Below are 23,105 nucleotides of genomic sequence, written 5' to 3'. Positions count from 1 at the left end.
CAAATGGGATGGTAAAAGGGAACGGACCAGCAGTGAGAAAGAAGCAGTGGTGAGACCTGCTTCTTGATTTTTGATTGCTCTTGTTGTGGAGGAAGAGCCTAGAGGACCATTCTCTGTAAAAAAAAGAGTTTGGTGTTGAGAGTTACATTGTGCAGATACCTTGATATGGATTAGCTGTCTAGAGTTGCTGGTGTTTAGAGCTAGTTTGTCTTGGAGAAACTGTGTTGAAGTTAAAGGTTCAGCATTAAGGTAGAGATCTTTACTCAGATGGGAAACCTGGGAGTCAGTCAGTCAAGCTCAGAGTAAAAAAGAAAACGCGAGTGGAAAGACAGTGATTATGTGTGGTGTATGTATAAATGTATCCAGTGTAGTGCATGAACGAATTAAAAGAGCGTGTTCATTAATGTGCTCATTTTTTCGGTGAACGGTGAACTTGAACGTATCCGTTTGCAACTAAAGAACATGAACTTGAGCTCGTTCAGGTTTGCGTGAGATTCGGAATCCTTGGGTGTGTTGAAGTTACTGCTTGATGAATAAACACGGATGGCGTTATTCCATACTTGAGACGTTTTTATTAGTGCAGCTCATCAGATAGACGGCTCGACAGCTCTCAACCAGCTGCTCATATCCCTGGAGCAGCTCATTTAAAAAATGGAAGAAATGAACTGGGACTGTGAACTTGTTCAATTAAATCTGCGTGAACTGAACTTTGAGCTAGCTCTTGTGAAGTGTGAACTTGCACAACACTGAATGTATCCATGTAGCTTTGTTTTACATGGATGCATTTGAAAAGACTCAAAAGACTCCTCAAAAGTGCAGGAATGGGAATCTGATAATCATTGTCTTAAGAGAGTGAATACACCACTGTCAAATTGACTGGGAAAGAGTTTATGCACAAGTGTGATATGGAACAGTCTCTTTTTAGAAGACCATATTGCACATAAACTGCAGTGTATCATCACGTAATGTCCTGTAAATAGATTTGTTCTCCTACAAACAGATATGTTATCATAAGCTTTTTCCTTATGGTGGGGATAAACATTCTGAATAGGAGCATATATATACATATCCATATACATATGAATCTGTACCAAATTTACAAGACTGTTTTTAGTAGACCTGAGCTAGGGTGCTTGGTCCCCCTTTAAGCTTCTCCATGCAAAGAAGCCGTGAAATGATTTCTAGCCATGTAGGAGAGAATTGAATTAACACTGTTGCACATACTCTGCTGATTGAGGTAAGGTTATATACCTTTTAATGTTTGTAAATCTTTTTCTGTAGCATTGTAATTCATATTGCTCACCATGAAACTCACTGGATCATGACAAAAATGCGGTATTTTTGCTCTTGACATGCACTCTCTCCAATCTTTAATTTTGCTTACATTGACAATGTTTCAATTTTACTACCATTTTATGGTCTTTCAGAAAAAGGGCTGAAATAAGGGAAGACGGCTGCAAATCCCCTCAATCGATGCCTCTGCAAATTGTTTCTGTGATGAAAACAACTTGCAAGCTTTTAAAAAGCAGGGAAGGAATCTCCTCTGACCTCAAACTGTGTCAGGTAGAAGATGACCCAATCAAAGCAGTACATCCATTGCGCATTGCCCTTGACCTACCCGTGATGTCGCTCAGGCACTCTCAGATGCTTCCAAAGCAGTAATAATCTTCATGTGCGTACCATCTCACCATTCACACTGATCCTTCATTCCTCCTCTCCAAATGGAAAATAAAATGCATCTTGGGTAAAAATCAACCCAGATGAAATGAGTGAGATGATTGACACCTATCAGCCCCATGGGAGGCAGAAGGCAATCTCCCCTGTGGGTAAATCTCTTCGTGCATGGCTCCCTGCTATGCAGTCATGTTATAGAGGAGCTGTTTCCTGCATCCTTTGCATATCCTTGGTGTTCCCATGTGTAGAGCACATGCAAGGTGCTGGATGAATAAAGGATCAAAGATCAAGGAGCAAGTCTCTCTTGGAGAAGAAGTCAAGTCTCTGGGGAGATGCTCCTGCAGAAAGACTCTGAATGCTGCACAGGTCTGTGTGGTGAATATTAGTGTAGGTACAGTATGTTTTAGTATGAGTTTGCTGATGTAGATATACCTATGACCTTTATGAAAAAGTAGCAGTAAAACATAAAATCCAAAACATAAGGAAAGCATTTCTTATGTATGAAAGAATATAGCTATGCAAAAACATACGTATAGGGAATACATGCTTTGTTCTTCAGAAGAATATTGGCACACTCACCTTGATTTAGTCTTTCACTTAGTAGTTCATATTTTGTTATGCTGAGTTACACGAAATTAATAAACACAATCCATTTAACTCATAGTTGTTCATTTTATGTAAATATATCTGTTGCTTTCATTCAATCCAGTGAATTGATTCAATTGATTCTGTGAATAATAATAATTTCTACAAGTTTAAATTCATAAAACAAATACGCATACACTATAGCTGTTCATTTTGTATAAATATATTTATTGCTGCCATTGTTTAGACATACAACTGAAGTTATACTCTTACATAGAGCAAAAATAAAAAGTTGCCGAGTTATACAAAACTTACATTTATAATTTTTCAAATTCCTCTGTTGTCCGCTTCTCCCAGCAGAGAATGGAGGAAAAAGCAAATAAATGAAAATATTTTGAAAAGCTTCAAGAATCTAAATGTATTTAAATCCCACCTCGTTATTCCTCAAAAAGTAATTTGAAAAACCTGCCTATGTGCTTTGTTTCCACAATTTTTCAATCTCTCATTTGCCACACATCCGTATAGGTTGCCATGGAAACATTGCAAGCACACATAAAAGAATTAGGTTTTCTAGACCTTCTACACAGTTTAATAAGAGACCAGTGGGAGAAATGCAAGTGGTTATGACCAATAACATTTATATAATGCATTCCTAACCTTAGGGTGTCTATTCTCCCATCAATTAAAAAAAATACTGTTAAGATAATCTTTACTGATCTTTTAATCATTTCTCAAATGCACAAATATGTGTGGCACTGAAATGCAAAATTTTGTCTCCATAAAGGATGAAGCCTCTTTTTAAAGAAGACTATCTACCAATTTCTGGCAGAAAGCTGGTGTTATTGTGTTTCACTCTTCCTTTAAAGTGTGAATAAGTTTTAATACTGAAGGACTGAGGATTGTCTAGGCTTTGCCCTAATTTCACATTCCAATTCATACCAAAGATATTCTGTTGGGTTGAGGTCGGGTCTCTGTGCTAGTCACTGCAATATTCTGATGTCAGTCTCTTCAACTGCATGTCACTGACATGTCACGTCACGCCTGCAGTCAGACACATTGTCCTGCAATCAGATGCATGTCCCAATTAGTGTCCCATGACTTACCATGCTTGGGAAAAGGATGCCCAATGAAGTAATGTAATTTACAATTTAAATAACTTTCTACTCCTCATAAAAAAAAGAACTGAAGTAGGAGATCAACTGGAATACGCAGTCTAAAAAAAATCAATACCTCATTCACTTGAACATAAAGTTGAGAAACTTTGATGAAACTTCTGAAAATGATGCATAGCTTCTGTCAGAATGCAAAGAGGTGATTGACAGGAGCATTGCCGGGGCATTGCCAGTGCCATGTCAGACTTTTAGGGAGAGGCATTTCATCTTTCAGGGTGACTTGCTTGTGATTTATATTGTTATGAGTCTGATTTGTCCATCCACCATCTCTCAGGGTGATCACATCCTACAAAAAAACAACTGACACTGTCATACCAAACACTTGCTATTTTTGACACCTTTTTGTTAACATAAACTCCATCCCCTCAAAATATACATGTTCAATTGAGACCAGTCTGATAATTCCCTTATTAACAACTCAATGTGCCAAACCAATTTCCAATACACTCTGCCTGGCCAATGATAACAGCTCATTGTAATAGCTGTTAAATTAAATATCTAAGACATCTGTTTTGTGAATTGGACCAAATGAAAATTTTGCTATGGGCCAGAAAAAATGTTCTAGTTATGAATGATAGTACAGTTTACTATCAGAATGTATGTTCTTTTTCTTTCAGTTAAGAAACTAAAAACAGGCCACAAGACTGGGCTCTCTCTGATACTGTTTATTGACAGCTACCTGGCTATGACTCACCTACCTTTTTGTGGACCTTGATCAGCTAGCTAACTTAGCATCTTGTCCAACTTATAGAGTGAATTTATTGTTTTATGTTCAATATATAGATGATTGTTATTGTGTTGGTCAAAACATCTAAGTACCTTTGTTGTTTAATAATGGCAAGAATAGTTTCCTTTGATAGTAGTTTGCAGTTAGATGTGAATGTCAAAGAAAAGGACATTAAGAAGCCTTATCCTGTGAAATATGGTGTGAAAAGCAGAGTTGCCATTAAATTAAAGTGCGGGACAGTGGCGGTGATAGGGGCTTCTCTGTTCTGCACAGCACTACCCTGGTTTTGAGCCACAAAGAGTGATGGAAAGTTCTCTTCTGGGGTTACTCTCAGAGCAGCCAAGCATGTAATAACACGCTTTAATCAGTGTCTAACTGATATAATTTACAGCAGGGAATGGAATTCCATGTTCAGGACCGCAGTCAGCTTACACCAGGATGAGAAAACCTCATGTTGCATTTTGTTTAACATTGTCTGGACTGGCCAATTAGCAAATTAATAGCTGCTTTAACCTTGACTTGAATCATAGCACAAGAAAATTAATTCATTTTAAAAAAGATAACATTCCTACTAGTATGCATTCGTTCATTTATCAAAGCCATTTCAGACTATTATGGTTAAAAAAAGATATTCTTGAATTTGTGCCCGCCTTCTAGATAGACCTATTCAATAGCAACTTGGTGGTACACAACATAATAGACTTGGGAGTTATTGATATAAAAATGTATAGTTTTTTGGTAAAAAGCAAATGCTTAAAGATAAATCATAATTTATGTCATAAGGTTGCATATTTTTCTTATTCCAGTCTTAGCCAGCTGTTTGCCTGTCTACCATCCATGATATCTCAAAAAGACCTCTCTTAATGTTGACCTACATCAACATGTAGATCAACATTAAGAGTCTACATAGTCTACATTTTTAGTGGATACCTAAAACATCAAGTTCAAATAAGTCCAGTGCTCAAACTCCTGTATTTCTCACCTGGGCCCTGCTGTCAGATTTGCTTTGTAACTGAATTGCACCAGCAGTCCTCTGTGAAGCTCTCAGAACAAACAAAATGTTCCAAATTACTCTTCAGGTGATACTTCCATTTGCTTAAGGCTTTGGATTATGCCCCCCCCCCCCCCAACCCCAGTGTGAAATGGCTTAAATCCAAAATAAAAAATAAGCAGTGCTGATCTGTCAAAATGCATCTTAATGACACTTAATGCATGTCACAGCACCTACCATGGCAACTGCTGGTGAGAGGGAACAAGTGCCAGTTCTCTGGCTGCGTGATTTTTACTTTAGCCAGCCATGTGTGGGCGGAAAAAAAAAAAAAAAAAACTGTATCACCAATCATTTTGAAGCCTGTAAGTCTTGGTTGCCGGTGGAAAGCAGGGGAAGCTCCAAAACTTTCTTTATGATGCCTATCATGTATTACAGTTCTTTAAATGTCAGTAAAATATATGCAATGCCCTGTCACCTTTCAAGGAAACCCGACAGAGGTGTTTTATTGCACTCTTGTTTTGCCTGTAAAAACAGGAGCGGTGCAAGGTTACGAGGGAAAGTTACCAGGCAACTGCTGTGGGTAACATTGTTATAAGTGGTTTGAACTTCTCAGACCCAGGGCCAAGATACAAGGCATGACATCATTGAACCTTTAGAGATTAAGGCATAAAGATACCTATGCATATTAGCTAGCTAGCTAGCAAGTTTCTTCTTATGACATATTATTGCAGGCAAGACTCAATTAACAAGCTCACTGATGAGCTCTGCCATCTGTATCATTACTGGTAGCTTGCTGTAATTTCCAGAAAGTATTTGGATAGCCAGTGGTCATTTTTTAGCACTCTACCAAAACCAAACTAAGAAACAACAACAAAAATAACACTCTGACCAAGGAAGGGGACAGGACTGCCTAATAGCATGTCAACTAAAGCACTTCTCATGCCAAGGCACACATGCTACATCAAAGGCTTTCCCCCAGAGGCCCTGCTGGCTGTTCTCCTGCACCAGGCCTGATGAAGACAGCAAGCAAAACCTGTGCTGATTAGCGATCAGCCTCAGCTGTACAGGTGCCTGTCTGTGAGACTGCTCCTTCCCCCAGGTCCTAGAGCCTCCTAGGCTTTGGGAGACAGCAAAAAAAAAAAAAAAAAAAAAAACTGACAGCAGCTAAAAATGGATAAATAAAAATTTAATAATTTTTCTTATTGATGTATGGCAAAAAAGAATTACAGAATCTGAGAGGTGTAACTGAGGATGGTAGATGACCAATCATATATACATTTAATTTCATTTTTCCTTCTAAATTAAATGTAAAACTTTTAATAAGTGGCTTGAGGATGTAATTTACAGTGGTCAGGCACATGACTAGTGGAAGAAAATCAACTCAAAACTCAATAGTCAATATATTGTACTTTCCTGATACCTTAGATATAGATTTCGATACAGATATAAATATACACATATCACTGTCAAGTTGGGTGAAATATATCCCATTCCAAAGACAGGAAAAGCAATTGAAATATTTTCACAAACACACCGACAGTGATATAGATTGGTGTCTATGACAAGAGAGGTGAGAGGGCCTCAAGCTGTTATTTTATTTGGATAGGGGTGGGGGAGATTGGGATAGCTTCTTTACTGAAACTGTTGGAATATTAATAGCAATATGAGAGGAAAATAAAGATGAGCAATCATTTTCCCCAGGTGATGCTTTGGTGTAGGCAGGGCTTAATGAATGATAATATTGAGTTTGTTTTTCCTGTCTTTGGATAATACTACAGTCCTCCTTTTGACTCAATTACAGCTTGACATAAAATGAGGACCTGCCAAGGCCAGATTTCACTTAAAAATATTAACTACCTAATATATACATAAAACCAGGGCAACAAATAAATAATGATCACTTCTTCCTTTAACCCCATTTTTAAATCTTACAGATTCAGTTTACTTTGTGAAAAAGATCTTCATATCATCTATTATCAATTATCCTATCTTACAGGGTTCAGTTTCTGACCTCTGTAATTTGCTCTGCTTTGGATGGGCAGTCAAGTTTCAATCTGTCAAGTATAACCTTTTTATGACCTCATGGTACACAAGAAATTTGTGCATATTAAGATTCTACAGTTTCCTGTTGTTAGACTCCTTTTCATCCGATAATGTTTCATCCTTTAATATGTTGACAAAAACAATACACACAGGGTCCGTTATTCAGTGCTAGTCAGTGACATGATTATAATTAAATAAGTAATGACGGCAGAAAGCATTTAATCCAATGAAACATCTCTGATGTGTACCATCATTGCAAGCAAGCAACAGGAAATTATTTTCAGTACTAGACAAAATTCATTTCAGCTCAGAAAATGAAAACACAGTCAGGTGTGAAGTCCTGGAAGCAGTTACAACAATCCTACGAGAGGTTGAAGCCCAGAGTCAATTTCCCATTGCTCTCTGCATCCAAGATTATCATGAGAATAGTTGGGTTTCCAAATGAGCCAAAAAACATGAAATGACAGTTGTCTTAAATCAATCATGTCAATCAATATAACGCTTTGGCACACATGAAACAAACAAATGTAGAGTAAAATAATGATCTGTTGTTGGTTCTTCAGTCCCTCCTACACTACTAGGCTGGCCAGATAGAAGTACCCACTGTTCTACTGGAAATTCACTTCAGTTTCATGAAAAAAAAAGATTCAGGAAAAAATTCTGATTCTCTGATTAAACTAGCCAGCGGTACTTACTGTATCAAAATAGCAATTGAGTTAAGCCACATTATGTGCATTTAGACATATCACTCTTCAACAAACAAATTATTGTTATACAACAAAGAAAAGGATGCTGATGTCACTGCCAAATTTAATAATACTTATCAAGACTCACCCCATCCATTGTTACATATAATTAGAATGTCATTACATTTAGAAAAGTATAAGGTGGAATTGCACTTATCTTAATTAGACACATAATGGAGAAGGCTTTTTCAGAAACCTTGAAACTAAATAATTAAATTAAAGCATCCTTCCTTCCTCTTATTCTGTTTTAATATAGTATACATACACCACTGTTTTGACATTATGTGACCCATTAACAGGCAGATTTTCTGCCTGGTCAGACCTTTTAGACATCCCATTTCATGAGTTTATCACTTAGTTAAGAGGATTTCCTGTGAAGCACATTAAAAGACAAATCAAAGCAAAAGTTTAGAACAATTCTTTATTTTTTCAATCAAACTGCGTCGATTCCATTTCATTTTCACAACATGGTAAAAATTAATTTAACTTCCATTTTTAATATAGTTTTTTCCAATATAAGTCAGTTTGCACACAATTTCTTTTCATGGACCTCTAACAGAGTTTTGGAAATCAGGTATAAGCAACATTGGGAGGGCACCCAAAGACTAATTCATATCCTTTTTTGCCTAACATGATTTATTTCACCTGATGTAAAAATACCTTTTTCTTGGATGATATAAAATAGTTTTGTCAAAAAGAGTGTGGCTTCAATACTAAAAGGGTTGCTTGTTACCCCAACCCACAGAGAAAAACAGAGACATCCACACCCTTACCCACAGACAGCTGTGGAGACCCCTGAAACCTCTATACTGTCACATATAGACAGATGAGGTCTCCACAGTCATGGACCCACATGTTTAGAGCCTATGATCAGTTTTGTCGATTTTGTTGAATAAAAATCATTATAAAACTTCATACAAAAGAACAACAGAAGTTTTACATTGCCACAATTGAGTGTGAAATGTAGTTTTATAATAAATAAAGGAACCAAAAAATAAATCAAACTTTATAATAAATACATGAATAACAATTAAAATGTAAAAAAAGATGTAAAAAAGAAAAAAATACATGGGAAAATAAAAAAAATGCATGTAGAAGTGTCTGTTTTTAAAAGCTGAGATGGAGTCTTTGAATTGATACATGAATTCATAAATATGTATATATAAGATTAATGTTATTTAATAAACACTGTTTCATTGTCTGCAATATTGTAAATTTGGCCTAATGTCAACATTCAGCCGATGAGCAGGACTGGAAAAATGTGGAGTGGGGTGGTTGGTCAAGATTTGAATTTCTGCAAACATGACGTACCAAAGATTCCACAAACTGACTCAATTTACCTTTTTTTGAATACATCAATAGAATCTCAGATCTGCCATTTCCAATAGAACATCTAATGTTGGCTTACTGTTTCTCCCCTGCTCAACTAAGAAATAAAACACTAAAATGCCACAAAAAATGAAAGGAAACCAATTGCTTTTATATGAGCAAAAAATATACTCCCCCTGCATTTCCTTAGCTACAGTAAAATGCATTTGTAACCAGAAAACAAAGAGTTGTAATGTACTGCCTGAGAGTGGTTAATTCTGATTTCTAGTAAAAAAAAAAAAAAAAAAAATCACTTGATACTTTGATATTCCAGAACAGGTCAAAGTGCTTTCTGCGCACTGTGGTCCAGTGGTTTCAGGCTACCAACATGACCAACACCAACATATAGATACTAAAAAAAAACACAAGTCAACAATACCTCTCCTTTTGCTGTCTGTTCATTAGGTTTCTCCCCATTAACGTATGTGAGTAATGCATATTATCCACAAAACACAAGTGTTGTAAAAACTCTTAAGTGACCCCATAGAGCCCACGAGTCTGATACACACTGATACAACTTGCAGAAGACAGCTGGATGAGCCCAGAGAACACCTGGTGAACCCGTGCGTTAGTTACCACCTGTGTGTCTATATAAGACCTGTCCCTTTTTTTCCCGTTTTACTCTGCTCAGGATCTGAGGTGTCGCTTTGCAGTACAGTTGCCTCCCTAGTGTCAGACACAATGAGGTAACTCGCTTGATTTTGCCGAAGCTCAAGTATTTCCACAGGAAATATTTCTAATTTCTGGCAAATTGCTTTGAACAACGAGGGCAGCCTGTGCTCTAGGCAGATACCCCCCCCCTCCCCCTCACCACCACCCCTGAAGAAAACCAGGCTTTCTACGCCATGGTCTCCTTCCCTGGGAGTCGTCTGTCATTAAATGTGTGCATGTTGATGACCTCCTCAGTTTTGACGATGACGGGCACCGGAGGCTTGTGTTTGAGTCGGCGCTGGCACTTCAGAGACACCCGCAGCTCATCCACCATGACACTGCAGAACGACCTCTGCGGAGGAGTGAGACAGGAGAGTGAGAAATCTACACCAGCTGACCTCATCCTTGGGGGCAGTTACAGTGAGTAGTGGGGGCAGACCTCACTCTGTCTGCATTGACTAACATCCACAGACTCTGGATCCTATGTAACACCATGACCAGCTGGGCCCCCTCCACTTTCTCTTTATTTTTCTCTGGAAAGCCTAAGGACATTTTATAAATCTCACATAGAACAGAAAGATCCTCCACTAAGCTGTCTAAATGCACATTAGATTATATAATTTTCAGATTCATTTCAAAACATCCGTGGTTAATATCACAACACATTCTCAAGACAGACTTCTATCAGTAAACAGGCTAAAGTTGTAATAGGATTTACCAGGAAAGCAAACTTAGCTTGTAAAGGCCATGTATTTCAGTCCCTCTGTTTTTGCTTCATCTCTTTCCAATTTTTTAAGTGCCCTGGGAAGCAGGGCAGGCTTTTAATGTGAATTTCTCCATCATTCACATGAGCACACATTAATCAATGACAAAGAGCTGTTTGTGTCTCCCAGTGAGATTCAAAGAATGATTGAATAACAGCTTACTCTTCAACAAAAATGAATCATTAAAAATCAATAAAGGTGTATTGAAAGGCTTTTCCCAGTGGAGCGTCACAGACATAAGTAGAAGTGTCTCCATATCTGTCTCCCAATGTGTTATACAGAAAATGTAGGCACATTTTTGACATACATGCCTGTCAGCTTTATCCTGGGTGAGTCCATTGCAGACAATGCAGACTACAGATCGTTAATAAAGTCACAGAGAAACGTGGGCAGACACTGATGTTATAAATTTAATTGCAAAGTCTTAAAGAGGATTCAGTATGAGGTAGAGTAAAACAAAAGATCACATACAGGAGGTCTTAGGCAGGTCTGTTCAGATTAGCAGCTTGCCCTCCAAAAGTCAGGTTTTACAGACTGAGCATCACTTAGTCACCAAATGTCACCAGATCTGGCGACAGATTTTATATGCTGGCAGGACTGTGATTCCACATGATGATTTGAACTGTTCGACATGTACTGGTGACTACGTTCCCATGGTAACAAATGAGTGACAGATGCTGGTTGTCACAAAACACTGATGATTCATCTCTTCCTGAGCAGCTGAGGTTAGTGGTATTTTGTTCGCCCATCTGTCTCAACCACTCTGTGTTAGAAAGGGTATGCTGAGGGTACAAATCACAATTACTTAAAGGTGCATGTGCTAAAATTGAGACGTACAACTGAATAAAAACAATCGAATACAAAGCGCTCAATGTGAAAAATAATTTATAGTGCTTGGCTGACTGCTGTTGAAGAGGGTGTTTGCAAGAGTCAGGAGAACAGCAAACATTTATGATGAGTTGTGTCCAGCCTGCCAGTGTTACCAACAGGCCCGCTATCATGTAGCCAAAAGGTACACAATTCCACATGAGAACAGTTGCTGACAAGCTTAACAACACTGATGACATTGTCACTGACAGTTTGTTCTATTATGCCCCTCTGAAAAAGCACATAGCGTTACCTTATCAGGAAAGCAAGCCCACAGAAAAAGTGGTACTATGTACTAAACATATCTGGCCAGCAAGGACAACTGACTCAATTCGTCCAACTAAACCCCTTTCCTCATTTTAATTTTCAAAGCCTTTTTATTTTTCCCTGAGAGCTTTAATCTAATTCCAAGCGACAATTAACCGCACATGTAAAATTATGAATTTCAGGTTCAAGAAAAACTTCAAGAAAGATTTTCAGAGAACAGCCCCAGGGTGTCCTTTAAACTGCTTGCTGAATGCTGTAATGCAGTCACGCAAGCAACTGCATGGATAATTTTTCTGTATTTCATAATGAGAGCAGCAGGGCCTGTTCTTCTGTGTGTGACTGGCTGCTATTTTAAAACAACGTGAGACCCAGTAAAGAGGCAACACAGAGACCGATTTACTTAATAAGCAGAAAACGGACAGCGCATGATGTAGAGGGGCTTCAGAAGCATCCGAGCCCAAAACCGTTATCAAACGTAATGCAATGAACCACCAAGAGAAGGTCCATTTCTCAATGAATGAGTTCAATTTCTAATGTGTTCTGCTTTTGCTGCCATTGTAGCACTGCACGCACCTGATGTGCCATAGACAGAATGAAATTGTTTATTCCTCTCTCGTGTTGCATGCAGGTCAGCAAGCATCTACAGCCTCCCAGAGGTCCTCTGTTCGGTTCGTGTTAGGTGAACACAGTGGGCGATCCGTCACACGCACATTTATTCCATGCCAGGGGAGCCTGACAAATTTGTGTGGCATGTAGCCATGTGATGTCATGCATAAATGCAATGGCATTATTTTGTGCAAAGTGAGGTACAATTAGATACCTTACTTTAGGTACAGATGGGGTCTGAATATTTGTCTCTATAGAATGGTGCAATCATGAAGCCAGCAACATCTGTGATCTTTAGTACTGCAGCCCATATTTTATTTGGGGAAATTCTGGAGCCCAAACCATTTATGATGTTTATAATGCCTCTGTGTTTTAATATATATTTTCCTACTATAATTTCAATGCAATCTGCAAATGGCACTGGCCTCCTAAGCTAGGGATTGTGGGTTCAAGTCCCATCTGGGTTGAGTTCTTAACTTTGGGGTGTCAGTGTAGCATAGCCAAAAGAAGCAGCACTCATAACTGAAATGTTTCTGGTTTGATTCCCTGCTGGGGCACTGCTGCTGTACCCTTAGGCAAGGTACTTAACCCAGAGTTACCTCTCGGATAACATGTAAAAACCTATGTAAGTCACTCTGGATAACAGTGTCTGCTAGATGCCAACATTGTAATGTAAATGTGTGAGCACTGTTCTTTACCTTTTCAAGCTGTGCATTCTGTTTGGATTTATAAATGACCTCTCCCACCGCCACGAAGACGGACAGCACCAGGCCGGCGGCGAGCACGATAAAGATCCCCCCGATGTTCTGCACGCCCAGGGCGCTGGCCTCCTTGCTCTCCTCCTCAGGACAGCCGTTCCCACGCCACCACTTCTCCTTCATCATGTGCAGCTTTCCCTCCTCCTGTAGCTGCAGGATGGCGATCGTGATCTTGTCCCGGTATGGAGAGCCTGAGGGGACAAAAAGGAAATAGTGCATACCCTAGTGTGAATAGTCTTGTGGTGAAACAAATACAGTGAGCTGTCACTGCTCTGATCCATTGCCATTCCCTTCGCTAACTTGATTAACTAATGTCATTAAGTGACAGCTATAAGACTCTGCGCCATAACCATATAACCTTACTGTTCCAATAAGTACTGCTTTAAATGCCAATAATTCACTAGAAACACTAAACACAGCACAGGGCTCAGTCTAAACTCTGTGTATTCTAATCCTGTCATTATAGATCTTAATAGTTATTTGAGTGTTACAAACAAGGTGTATTTTTTTTCCTTCATTCACTTATTTTTCAAGTAAGGTGCAGGTATGTGTACTATTAGTAAGTTACATTTATGCATGTTCTGACACCAACAGGATACTTAACCATGGAAAAAATAATTAATTACCTAAAATAATGGGTTAAATCTCAACACTGAGAAAAAGTGCTAAAACATCAGGCAGACAGCCTAATGTGCACACGGTAATATGCAGATCCAATGAGTCCCAATATCTAAATTACTGTTTGAACCACACAAATGTTTGATTGGATTACTTAATGAGGATTTAAACAAAAGCACCAAGTATCTCCACAGCTTTAATTGCAGGTTACACTGAGAAAAGATGAACGAGATGACACCAGATAGGTCTCAGACTGACCACCTTCACCGTCTCCTTTTCCAACTCTCCCTATCTAAAGTTCTTTATCTTCTTTTTTGGTCCTTCCCCTCCGTCCCTATCCTGTCAGTCATTTCATCTTTCCTTCCTGTGATTCCTCTGTTTCTCCAGCTATGCCGCTTCTGTAAATCCTCTCCTGCTCCCTTCCTGTATTCCCTCTCCTCTTCCTCCCATATCATTAATCTGTTCTTCCTCCCCAGACATTCCCCTCCTCTTTCCCTCCTGTTCCCACCCAGCTCTCCCTCCTCTCCCTTCTCCTCTCCCTCTCATTTCAGTCTCTTTCTCCGCTCCTGCCATTCTCCTCTTCCTCTTTTGATGGTCTGTGGGTTTCACAAACGGCACTGCGCGTTCACCCTGACCTTTCTTTCTCTTCACTTCAGATAGAGGACTAATGGGTGAAGCTAAATTTAGAATGTCGGCAGTTTTTGATTCACGTATCCCTTAAAACTACTCTGCTGTGGAATCCTTGGGTTTGAACTCGAACGTCAAATCACAAGAGTGTTGAGATCAGAGGAGGCGATTAAGATTTCTCATGGCTAATAAAATCTGAATGAAAATTGACAATACTGAAATGACACATTAGCGATGTGGATGGAGACATGATGACCAAGCTCTACATGCCAGCCACAACCTTGCTATGCTGTGAATGAACACAAATTTAGTTTATGCACTCAAAATAGCACTGTCACCATATGTGTTGAGGCCCATATATTTCTCTTTTTGTGTTCTCTTGGCTGTGTCATCTGGATGTGAACCAGAAAAAAAAAATACTCATTTATACTCATGATGGTATTCCTAAAAAAATAAAAGATCAGATAATAATTAAGCCCTTACAAATAGAAAAAATAAACCTGCACCCATATAAGTTCAGCCAGTCAGACACAACCATGCAAGTCAAAGGACTTGGGGTGTGTGAAGTATGAAGGGGGGGGGGGGGGCTTTTATAAGCACTGTATGCATGCCCTTCGTCTTATGTTGAACCTACATGGACCAGAAATAGCCGTCAATCAGGCATGGTGGGTCTGGAACCATGCAGTTCTTAAGGTACACCCTCTTTGTGCAGTCATGATAATGTAACAGCGGTTCAATACATTAATCGAAGGTCTATAAGCGAGGAGCTTAGCCACAATGAGATTACGTACATCCTCATGCTCAGACCTCTCGGGTATCTCTGCATCAGAAGTGTTGACACTGTGTGACCGCTCAAGCTGTTCGGCATGTAGATTTGGAAGGAAGAGAGGCACGATAACTGCGCACCAGTATGTTACTGTCCATCTGTTTTTAAACTTCATTCCATCATCATGGTTACAGTGTGGAGAAACTAAAAAGGGCTTTTAAAGGAATGGTATTAACATTTACAGTATCAGTTTCAGGCAAAAGTGCTGTTGTGATAGTTTTTTATCTGTCTAAAGTATTTGGCCACCTAGGAGGGAAAGATAAAATTATGCTGTCAGTATTCTGCATTTTGTCATTGGAATAGCTAAAAGTCTGTTCACTTCATGTTCTGAACATCAATTCAAACATTTTGAAAACACAAAATACCCTCCCTATTTGGGCACAGGGAGTTTGGATATGTTCTAGGGGTTGCAGTGAATGGAGAAATCAGTAGTATATCCTGCCCTGTACCAGTAACAATTACATTGAAAGGGACCATTTAATGTGGTGGTTTTCAATGCAAATTTCAATACAACCATATTTTCAGTACACAAAGTAATTTTAAAGTTAAATTGTATGCTTACACCAGAATGCAATAAACACATGCATTGTATAAGGTATGTATAAGGTATGTGCCATGCAATATGTAATATATAATATAAAGAAATGTATTTTCAGTATGTTTCAGCATTGCAAGAGTACAGTACCAAAGTATCACCATGCTGCACACAGAATGTGGGTTGGCATGCCACTCTGCTGCCATGGCAATGAAGCTGGGGACGTACAAAACTGTGAACAGAAAATCGACCAATAGTGAAGGACTCCCGTAAACGCATGTCCGTGTCGCTCTTTTCATTGAAATAAAGTAAATTTATAATCTTAATCTTAATCTTATGGTTATCTGCCAAATAGATAAAAAACACTAAGACTTAACACTAAGATAAAATATGTGCAAGGTATTTATTCTGTGAATGGATATCTGTCATCTCTGCTCATCTCAGTAAAAGAAAATCTCTCTCAGGCCAATCAACCTGAATACTGTTTCTAAAGATATATTTTCTGTCTTTATTTCCTCATTTTAATGAAATTTCTGTAGAATTTACAAGGATAAATAAAGGTCTTCCCGTACTCAGTTTTGTTTAAAGAAAACATGATGGAACAGAGAATGAAATTAGATCTTATAATTGATTTGATATGCCACACAGTTTAATTCTGAGTAATTGCATGTTTTGTGTAATGGATTTCTAGATGAACTCCCACACCTAATGTTATGAATATCTGTAAGTATTTACAATCAACACAATGACACAATGTCTTTCCTGTGCATTTCTCAGTGATGTACAACAACAATACATGCAGTCTTTTTTTAAAATAATCACTTATTTGACATATTGCTCATCATCTGAAAGATGAAAGTGCACTTCCATTTTGGATACCACAGTTTACCATTTTTTCTATACACAAATCGTGTAAGGAAACGTTTTTTTTTTTCATAAATGATCTATTCTCTTTCTCACTTTGCTATGATATCTCTTTTTATACCCCATTCAGAAGGTTATTAAATCCCAATGAAAACCAAACAAGAAACAGCACTAAGACAACGAAGGTACTCTAAGGATGTTTCACCACTTCCACTGCAACATCTCTACATCCATTTGTTTATTATCGCAGCAACACTGAAATAAATTGTAAAATCAAAATGGCTGACACAAGGCTTCATTTTCTCTTGTTTTTGTACATTTATGTGCAATTTTGAACATGTGTTTGCACTATAACATTTGTGCTGGAAGTTGCTCTGGATGAGAGCATGAGCTAAATGAATGTAAAGTAATCTAGTGTAATTTAATGTGAACTGAGTTATGCATGTTTTGAGGGCTGTGCTCCCTAGGATAGGAGATGAAAATAGACAAGCATCTGATCCTACCGTAAACCAACAGAATCTGAAATGAACTAATGTATTTAGCTGTCTAGCGGCATTCCTTGGAATGCATTTTTATCTGAGAGTCAGGTACTTTAAGAGGGCAGTCTGAGACCGCTGGGGGCTACGTGTTAAAAGGGATTAAACAATCTGCCACAGTGCATGATAATCAAATCCTGTCCAGATCCTCAGCACGGAATTAAAAATAAAGCATGCCATCTCTCTCCTTTTGGCTTATGTATTTATTCCTTTAGCCTGAAGATCCTCTTCCAACCCCCTTCCCCAGCCATCCCGTGCACACACACACACACACACATGAATGCAAACGCACACAAACTCACCATAAATAAAGATTTGCAGACACACATGGACAACATAAATAAAGATCATACAGAGATACAGCTCTCATTAAGCCCATCTGTTTAGAACAGCAAAGGGCAGGTGATTATTCAAACAAACTTCTGCCACAGCATAGAGAGAAAATTACCCTGAATAACAACCTAAGTTATGAGTTGAAAATACTAAATACTAAATAAAATAGTGTGAGTGCACACTGAGTCGGAGAAAACCACAATTCATTTATGAACTGAATCTGAATTGAATGAGGTGAGTTTTAGTGCGGTGGACCTGGTGTCCTGAGGTGTTTATCAGAACCTGGGGAAAGCCACCTACACTGGCTGTAGTGGAAAGTGAGGCGAGACATACCCATGGGTGTGGCCACCCCATAGGCTTTGGAGTCGATGAGTCCGCCAATCTGAGTCAGGTTGCAGTTGCGCTGGGTGGCAAACTCGATGGTGGTGGACTCCATCAGGAAGGCGTAGTCAGAGGTGAGCACGCGTCGGATTCCCTCCTCCACGTTCTTCACCATGACCGAGTGCCGGCGGCTGTTCATGAACTCCCACATCTTGTCGTATGTGGATATTTTGGTTTTCTGAACAGGGGGAGAGAGGGGGCAAAAATGACAGACAAGACAAATGACAAGGCTGAATGGTCTTTTCCTCATTCCCCTGCGTTCCAAAAATTTGAGGAAAAGCTTCTCATCCTTTCTTATCTTAGGTAAGATCCTCTTACCCCTCATACTCAGGGTGTAGCTAAGGCATGCGATGCCCCTGATAGGATATTTCTTTACTCACATGCCTCAGGCACGGGATGTTGGTTTACTTTACCCTTAGGTGTCCTCATAGTCCATCATGTTTTGGTAATCTCTTGCTTTAGATTCGGTCCAGTATTTTCCACTTCTAACGTAATCTTCCTCAAAATAGCCAGTCTCCTTTCTGTCCCTTCTAACACAAACTGCACCCTTTTTGTGTTTTGTTTAAATTTCATCCCTCTTTTTGTTGGTTTGAATGCATCTTAGTCAAATAGGGCTTGGTTGTTTAATGGGCACATACAGTACTTTACTCATTCATCTTTGCTTGCATGCTTGCTGAAAAATTTTAGGTCAGCCAGCTTAAATCTACTGAACTGTCTACAGTAATTTCACCTTTTGGCCAATTCAATTTCAGAGACTAAATAAGCAAATTAATGTAAGACTTGCTGAAATGTATATCTCTAAATGATGATAAAAAGGTGAGTAACTACCAGGCAGGTATACATTTGTTTAAAAAAAACACTCCTGCAGGTATTTACTTTAGCACTATCAATCTGTCCCTGATCCATGTATTTTAACAGCTGCCAATTTATGGGCCTGTTAAATGAAGGAAGTCGAAGTCCATGATGGTGTGTCATGAGATTTAGTATCCCTCAACAAGAGAGGGGAACATAAAGAGACAGAGAGGCAAATAGCAACTATGTATTGTTTTTAACCCTTTCATCATCTCTACACATTGTGACAGTTGTTGTTTTTCATACCTCAGTTACACTGAAGATAACAGCTGCAGCCTGGGCTAAGTAAAGACCCCTCACACTCACACTGACAGGATGACTGAAGCTACAGAAGAGGACATGGTTTCTGTTTTTCTCTTGCAATTTAACTTTGTTCAGATTTCACTTGTGAATATCAAGATCAGGATATGAAATTAGATTGAAAAAAAAAATGCCATTGTGAGACTACATTGCTTTGAAAGGTTAGACTAAACAACAAATCTGCAAGTAAGGCATTAGTGAGGTGTTATGAATCAAATGCAAAACTAATGTCATCTAACAGCACCAGAGTCAGTCAGTTAGTTTTTTATTACATCATTTACTTTTCCTCAGTGATATATTGCTAAATCAGTTTTCGCTCTTCAAAGTGCACTATGAAGTCATATCATAGATATTAGAAATAAGTACATTAGTATAATATGTATGGTATGTCTTGTTGGAAACACCCCTGGTGACTCGATTCCTGATATTTTACTATTTATTAAATATAATTTGTATTACATAAATTTTATGTTGTGCTGTAGCCAACATAGTTCTGCAGTTTGAATTCTTTTATTTTCAGTTATGGTTGACAGCTGCATACTCAACCTTGATCATTAACAAACCAGCAATAACCTCCCAACCCCTTTCCCTTCAGATCTTTCCACATGCTTCCTACAAAGACATCTCCTTTGGAAGAAATATACATACCCTGAAGTATTGGTGAAGAGACACATTTATAAGTATTGTTTTATTTTCAAATAATGACTAGGGTTGAGGCCCATGTTTTAAAAGTTCCTCTGAACTCCTTTTGATGAGTTCATGTTTTTGGGATGATCGATTGGTCACCGGAGACCACCGCCTCATAGCGAAGACACAGCCCAGCTTCACTCTCTTGACAGCTCATTACCAATGACCAGTGCCTTAAAGAACTCATCAAATCAGTCTCCGCCAACTTTGTTCCCCTTCCTGTTAAACAAAAAAACACTGTCTAGTTCAGAGTCCCAAGACTAATTTTTGCATTACAAAGAGAGCTTTCTCTCCATCTGACCCCAAGTGGCAGTGCTGAATGCTTCAAGCTAAACAGCTGGAGGACAGAGAACAGGATTTGGTCCCCGTGCACTTGGCTCAGCTCGCATTCCACGACACGACGCTGGAAAAGAAAACACTCCTAATTAAAATCATCCTCCAGGTTATTATCCCATAAACTGAGAATAGGGGGACAAAAATAAACCCGTGCATTTTGCCCTACCTCACTGATCTAGGAGAGTATTCTCAAATCATAAAGGCCTCTTGTTATAAAATAGACAATGGCATTCACATTATTTTTGAAGAGCTTGATAGTTTGTAAATATACACTAATAAAGTGATAATAGATCTGTACAAAATTAAATTAGAAGCAAAGGTCCAAATACCAAGGAGAAATATAAGTAACTAGTAAATTATAAATTGTCTTAGAAGAATGTTTAGAATGAGGATGTTGTATCTTACCCTCCTAATGAATTTAGAAAGAGTATAAGATGCAGCATCAAATACATTTCATGGAGTGCTGATAGATGGCTCCACAGCACAATGTAACCCATGTTCACAAACGTTGATAAATGATACCTTTTTTAGATGACATCACTGAGGAAATACCAGTCACATTCATCTGGCAAACCTGCCACTAAGTTCAAAGGTATTACATGATGCACAGTTTTAAAAAGGACATAAAAATTTCAAATCAAACCCCTCAGACAAAGAATTTAGTCTGCTTATTGGAGCTAGGAGGATGCCCCCGCTGGCACCTAAATATAACACCATGAATCATACCAAGAAGCTGTACGCATATACACATCCTAACACATTATGAGCAAACACCACACCTTTAAGGGAACAGGGGTGCCACCACTCATGAGCTGCTTTACAAAGAACCTGCCATCATGTAGCAGGCTTCCTTATGAAACTATTTCAAAAAGATAAAGCAAAGGCAATTTCCAATAGCAAACGTGTTTTCATGTATGATAAAGTGGACTACAACCCTGGCAATACAGAAATCACCATCAATATTTATCAGATTGGTCCTGTATTAATTCAGGATGGTGGCCCAGCATTTGGTTGCTCTGGAAGGGAGTTTAAATCACTGAAACCACTGCATGAACTGACAGGCACAGAATGTAGAGCAGCGTATGAGGTACTCCAGGTACTGCAGCTCCAGGAGCATAGTGTCCCTGATGAGGATAAACCAGGGCATATCAGAGGTAGAACTGGTGGAAATAGGAGAGCAAAGGCCTATCCGAGCTCACTGCAAAATATTCAATACACCAAAGCCAATGCAGCTAAGCCAAATAAAAAGTGCCCCCCCCCCCCCCCCCCCCAAGCCTTACCACTGGAGCTAGAAAGTGGAATAAAGGAAAACCAATAGGACAGGAAGACCTGTCAAAGAGCTGTCCTTCAGAGCCAGATCTGTGCAGAGCCTGGAGGAGCAGCTGCCATTAGTTTCCATCCAAAACCCCTGCACCCAGAAAGCACTGCAGCCTGACCCAAGAGCTGCTCCCTCCACATTCACATCTACAGCCCAGAAAAGGTTCTCATTGATTTGAATGGGAAATGTACCTGAGAGGCACTTTTTCCTTGGCCACATTGTTATCAGGTCTGATGCCCAAAGGTAAAGTCATCATTCCAGATACGCACTGAGTCTGATTTTGTCACACAAAGTCATATCATAATCCACACCAGCACAAAGGAGCACAGGGTGGTTGGATCTGTGAGGAGAGTGGCAGAGGAGGCTATGCAATATCTCTGTATCTCTACCTCCAGAATAACCATTTCAACAGTGCTTCCATCTTCTTATTTTCTATTTTCTATATATAGAATAAATATAATGAATTATGCCATTTCCAGGTTGAGAGGAACGTGCTAAGTTGTGGAGCGCTCAGCCTGACCACATCAACCAGAGAGGAAATAAGTATGGTTGCAAATAATCCACCCAAATATCAAAATGTACTCCTCATAACTACTAACTACTAAATAAACAAAAGCCTGCTTCTGCTTTGTCAAGACCTGAGTCTGTACTCTATAAATGATAGAACACAAGGGGAGAATTTAGGGATATTTACCTACAGCTTACCTCCTGCCAACAGCAGTTGATTATACAGTGACCGACCTTGACCCCTGTTCTTTCAGCATCTGCACAGCCAAGCCACCAACCCCAAGGCACTCATACCCTCTTGCCACACAGGATTGCCATATTTTTGGGACACATGACACGAGGGACACAACACTGCTATAGCTGACACATCCATAGGCTAGCATAGCCACAAAGCTGAGGGTTGATCACACTTGTATGTCTGGAGGAATGGCATGACTTCTACAAATTGGTCTCACTAACAGAGGAACCAATGGTACAGATTTAAAAGACTTTCTTCTGGCAATTGGTAGTGACTTTTTAGCCTCTTTAGACCCTTGGTACAGACATTAAAATGCTTTTAATATTCTTTCCCTGCATGCTGCGTTAGCCAAGCCTACAAAAAGCATACCATCAGCCATTTTCATGCCTCCTGCAATTCCATTGCCACAACTCATCATATTTATAGGTGAAAAGCATGTATTTTAATAGAACATATATTGATCACATTATTTGCTTGTTTTCAAACAAACTGTTGCTGCAAATGCAGGACTATCTGGCCACAGCAAAAAACGTAAACATAGGAAATCAAAACACAAACTGATTGAACACAACTTAGCTGTTGAGAGTAAAAGATGCCCACAGACATGGCTGCCCAGTCAGAGGTGGAGACAGAGCTGCCTTTCCCGAACAAGCGTGAAAAGTACAGGGAGACATGGGCATTACACTTCCCCAAAGTGATAGAGAAATGGAGAAACTATCATTTCTCTTGGGAGCAAGGAGAGAATTTGTGGTACTGGCAGCATGGTATTTTGCCTTTTGCTGCAATCTCAGGGATAGTGAATGAAACTATGAGACTATCAGACCAATAAATCATCCAGAAACATGAACTCATCAAAAGGAGCTCAGAGAAAGTTAAAATATATGCCTCAACCTTAATCACTAGCCCAAGCAACACAAAACAAACACAT

General features: G+C 39.1%; 1 protein-coding gene across 1 annotated transcript in view; it reads right to left on the bottom strand.

The window, feature by feature from the left end:
- Window positions 1–9,038: 9,038 nt before the first annotated feature.
- The window catches only part of LOC118791743 (glutamate receptor ionotropic, kainate 2-like), a 78,054-nt gene continuing 63,987 nt past the window's right edge, over window positions 9,039–23,105 (bottom strand). Inside the window, exons 14-16 of the mRNA XM_036549168.1 lie at window positions 17,892–18,117; window positions 13,160–13,410; window positions 9,039–10,309 (exon numbers count right to left, since the gene is read on the bottom strand). Of these exons, the coding sequence (XP_036405061.1) occupies window positions 10,145–10,309; window positions 13,160–13,410; window positions 17,892–18,117 (642 nt within the window). The 3' untranslated portion in view covers window positions 9,039–10,144. The remainder of the gene's footprint in view (window positions 10,310–13,159; window positions 13,411–17,891; window positions 18,118–23,105) is intronic.

The sequence above is a fragment of the Megalops cyprinoides genome, chromosome 17, assembly GCF_013368585.1.
Source record: "Megalops cyprinoides isolate fMegCyp1 chromosome 17, fMegCyp1.pri, whole genome shotgun sequence".
Classification (NCBI taxonomy): domain Eukaryota; kingdom Metazoa; phylum Chordata; class Actinopteri; order Elopiformes; family Megalopidae; genus Megalops; species Megalops cyprinoides.
Note: the sequence above shows the minus strand (reverse complement) of the source record. Positions and strands in the feature narration are given on the sequence as shown.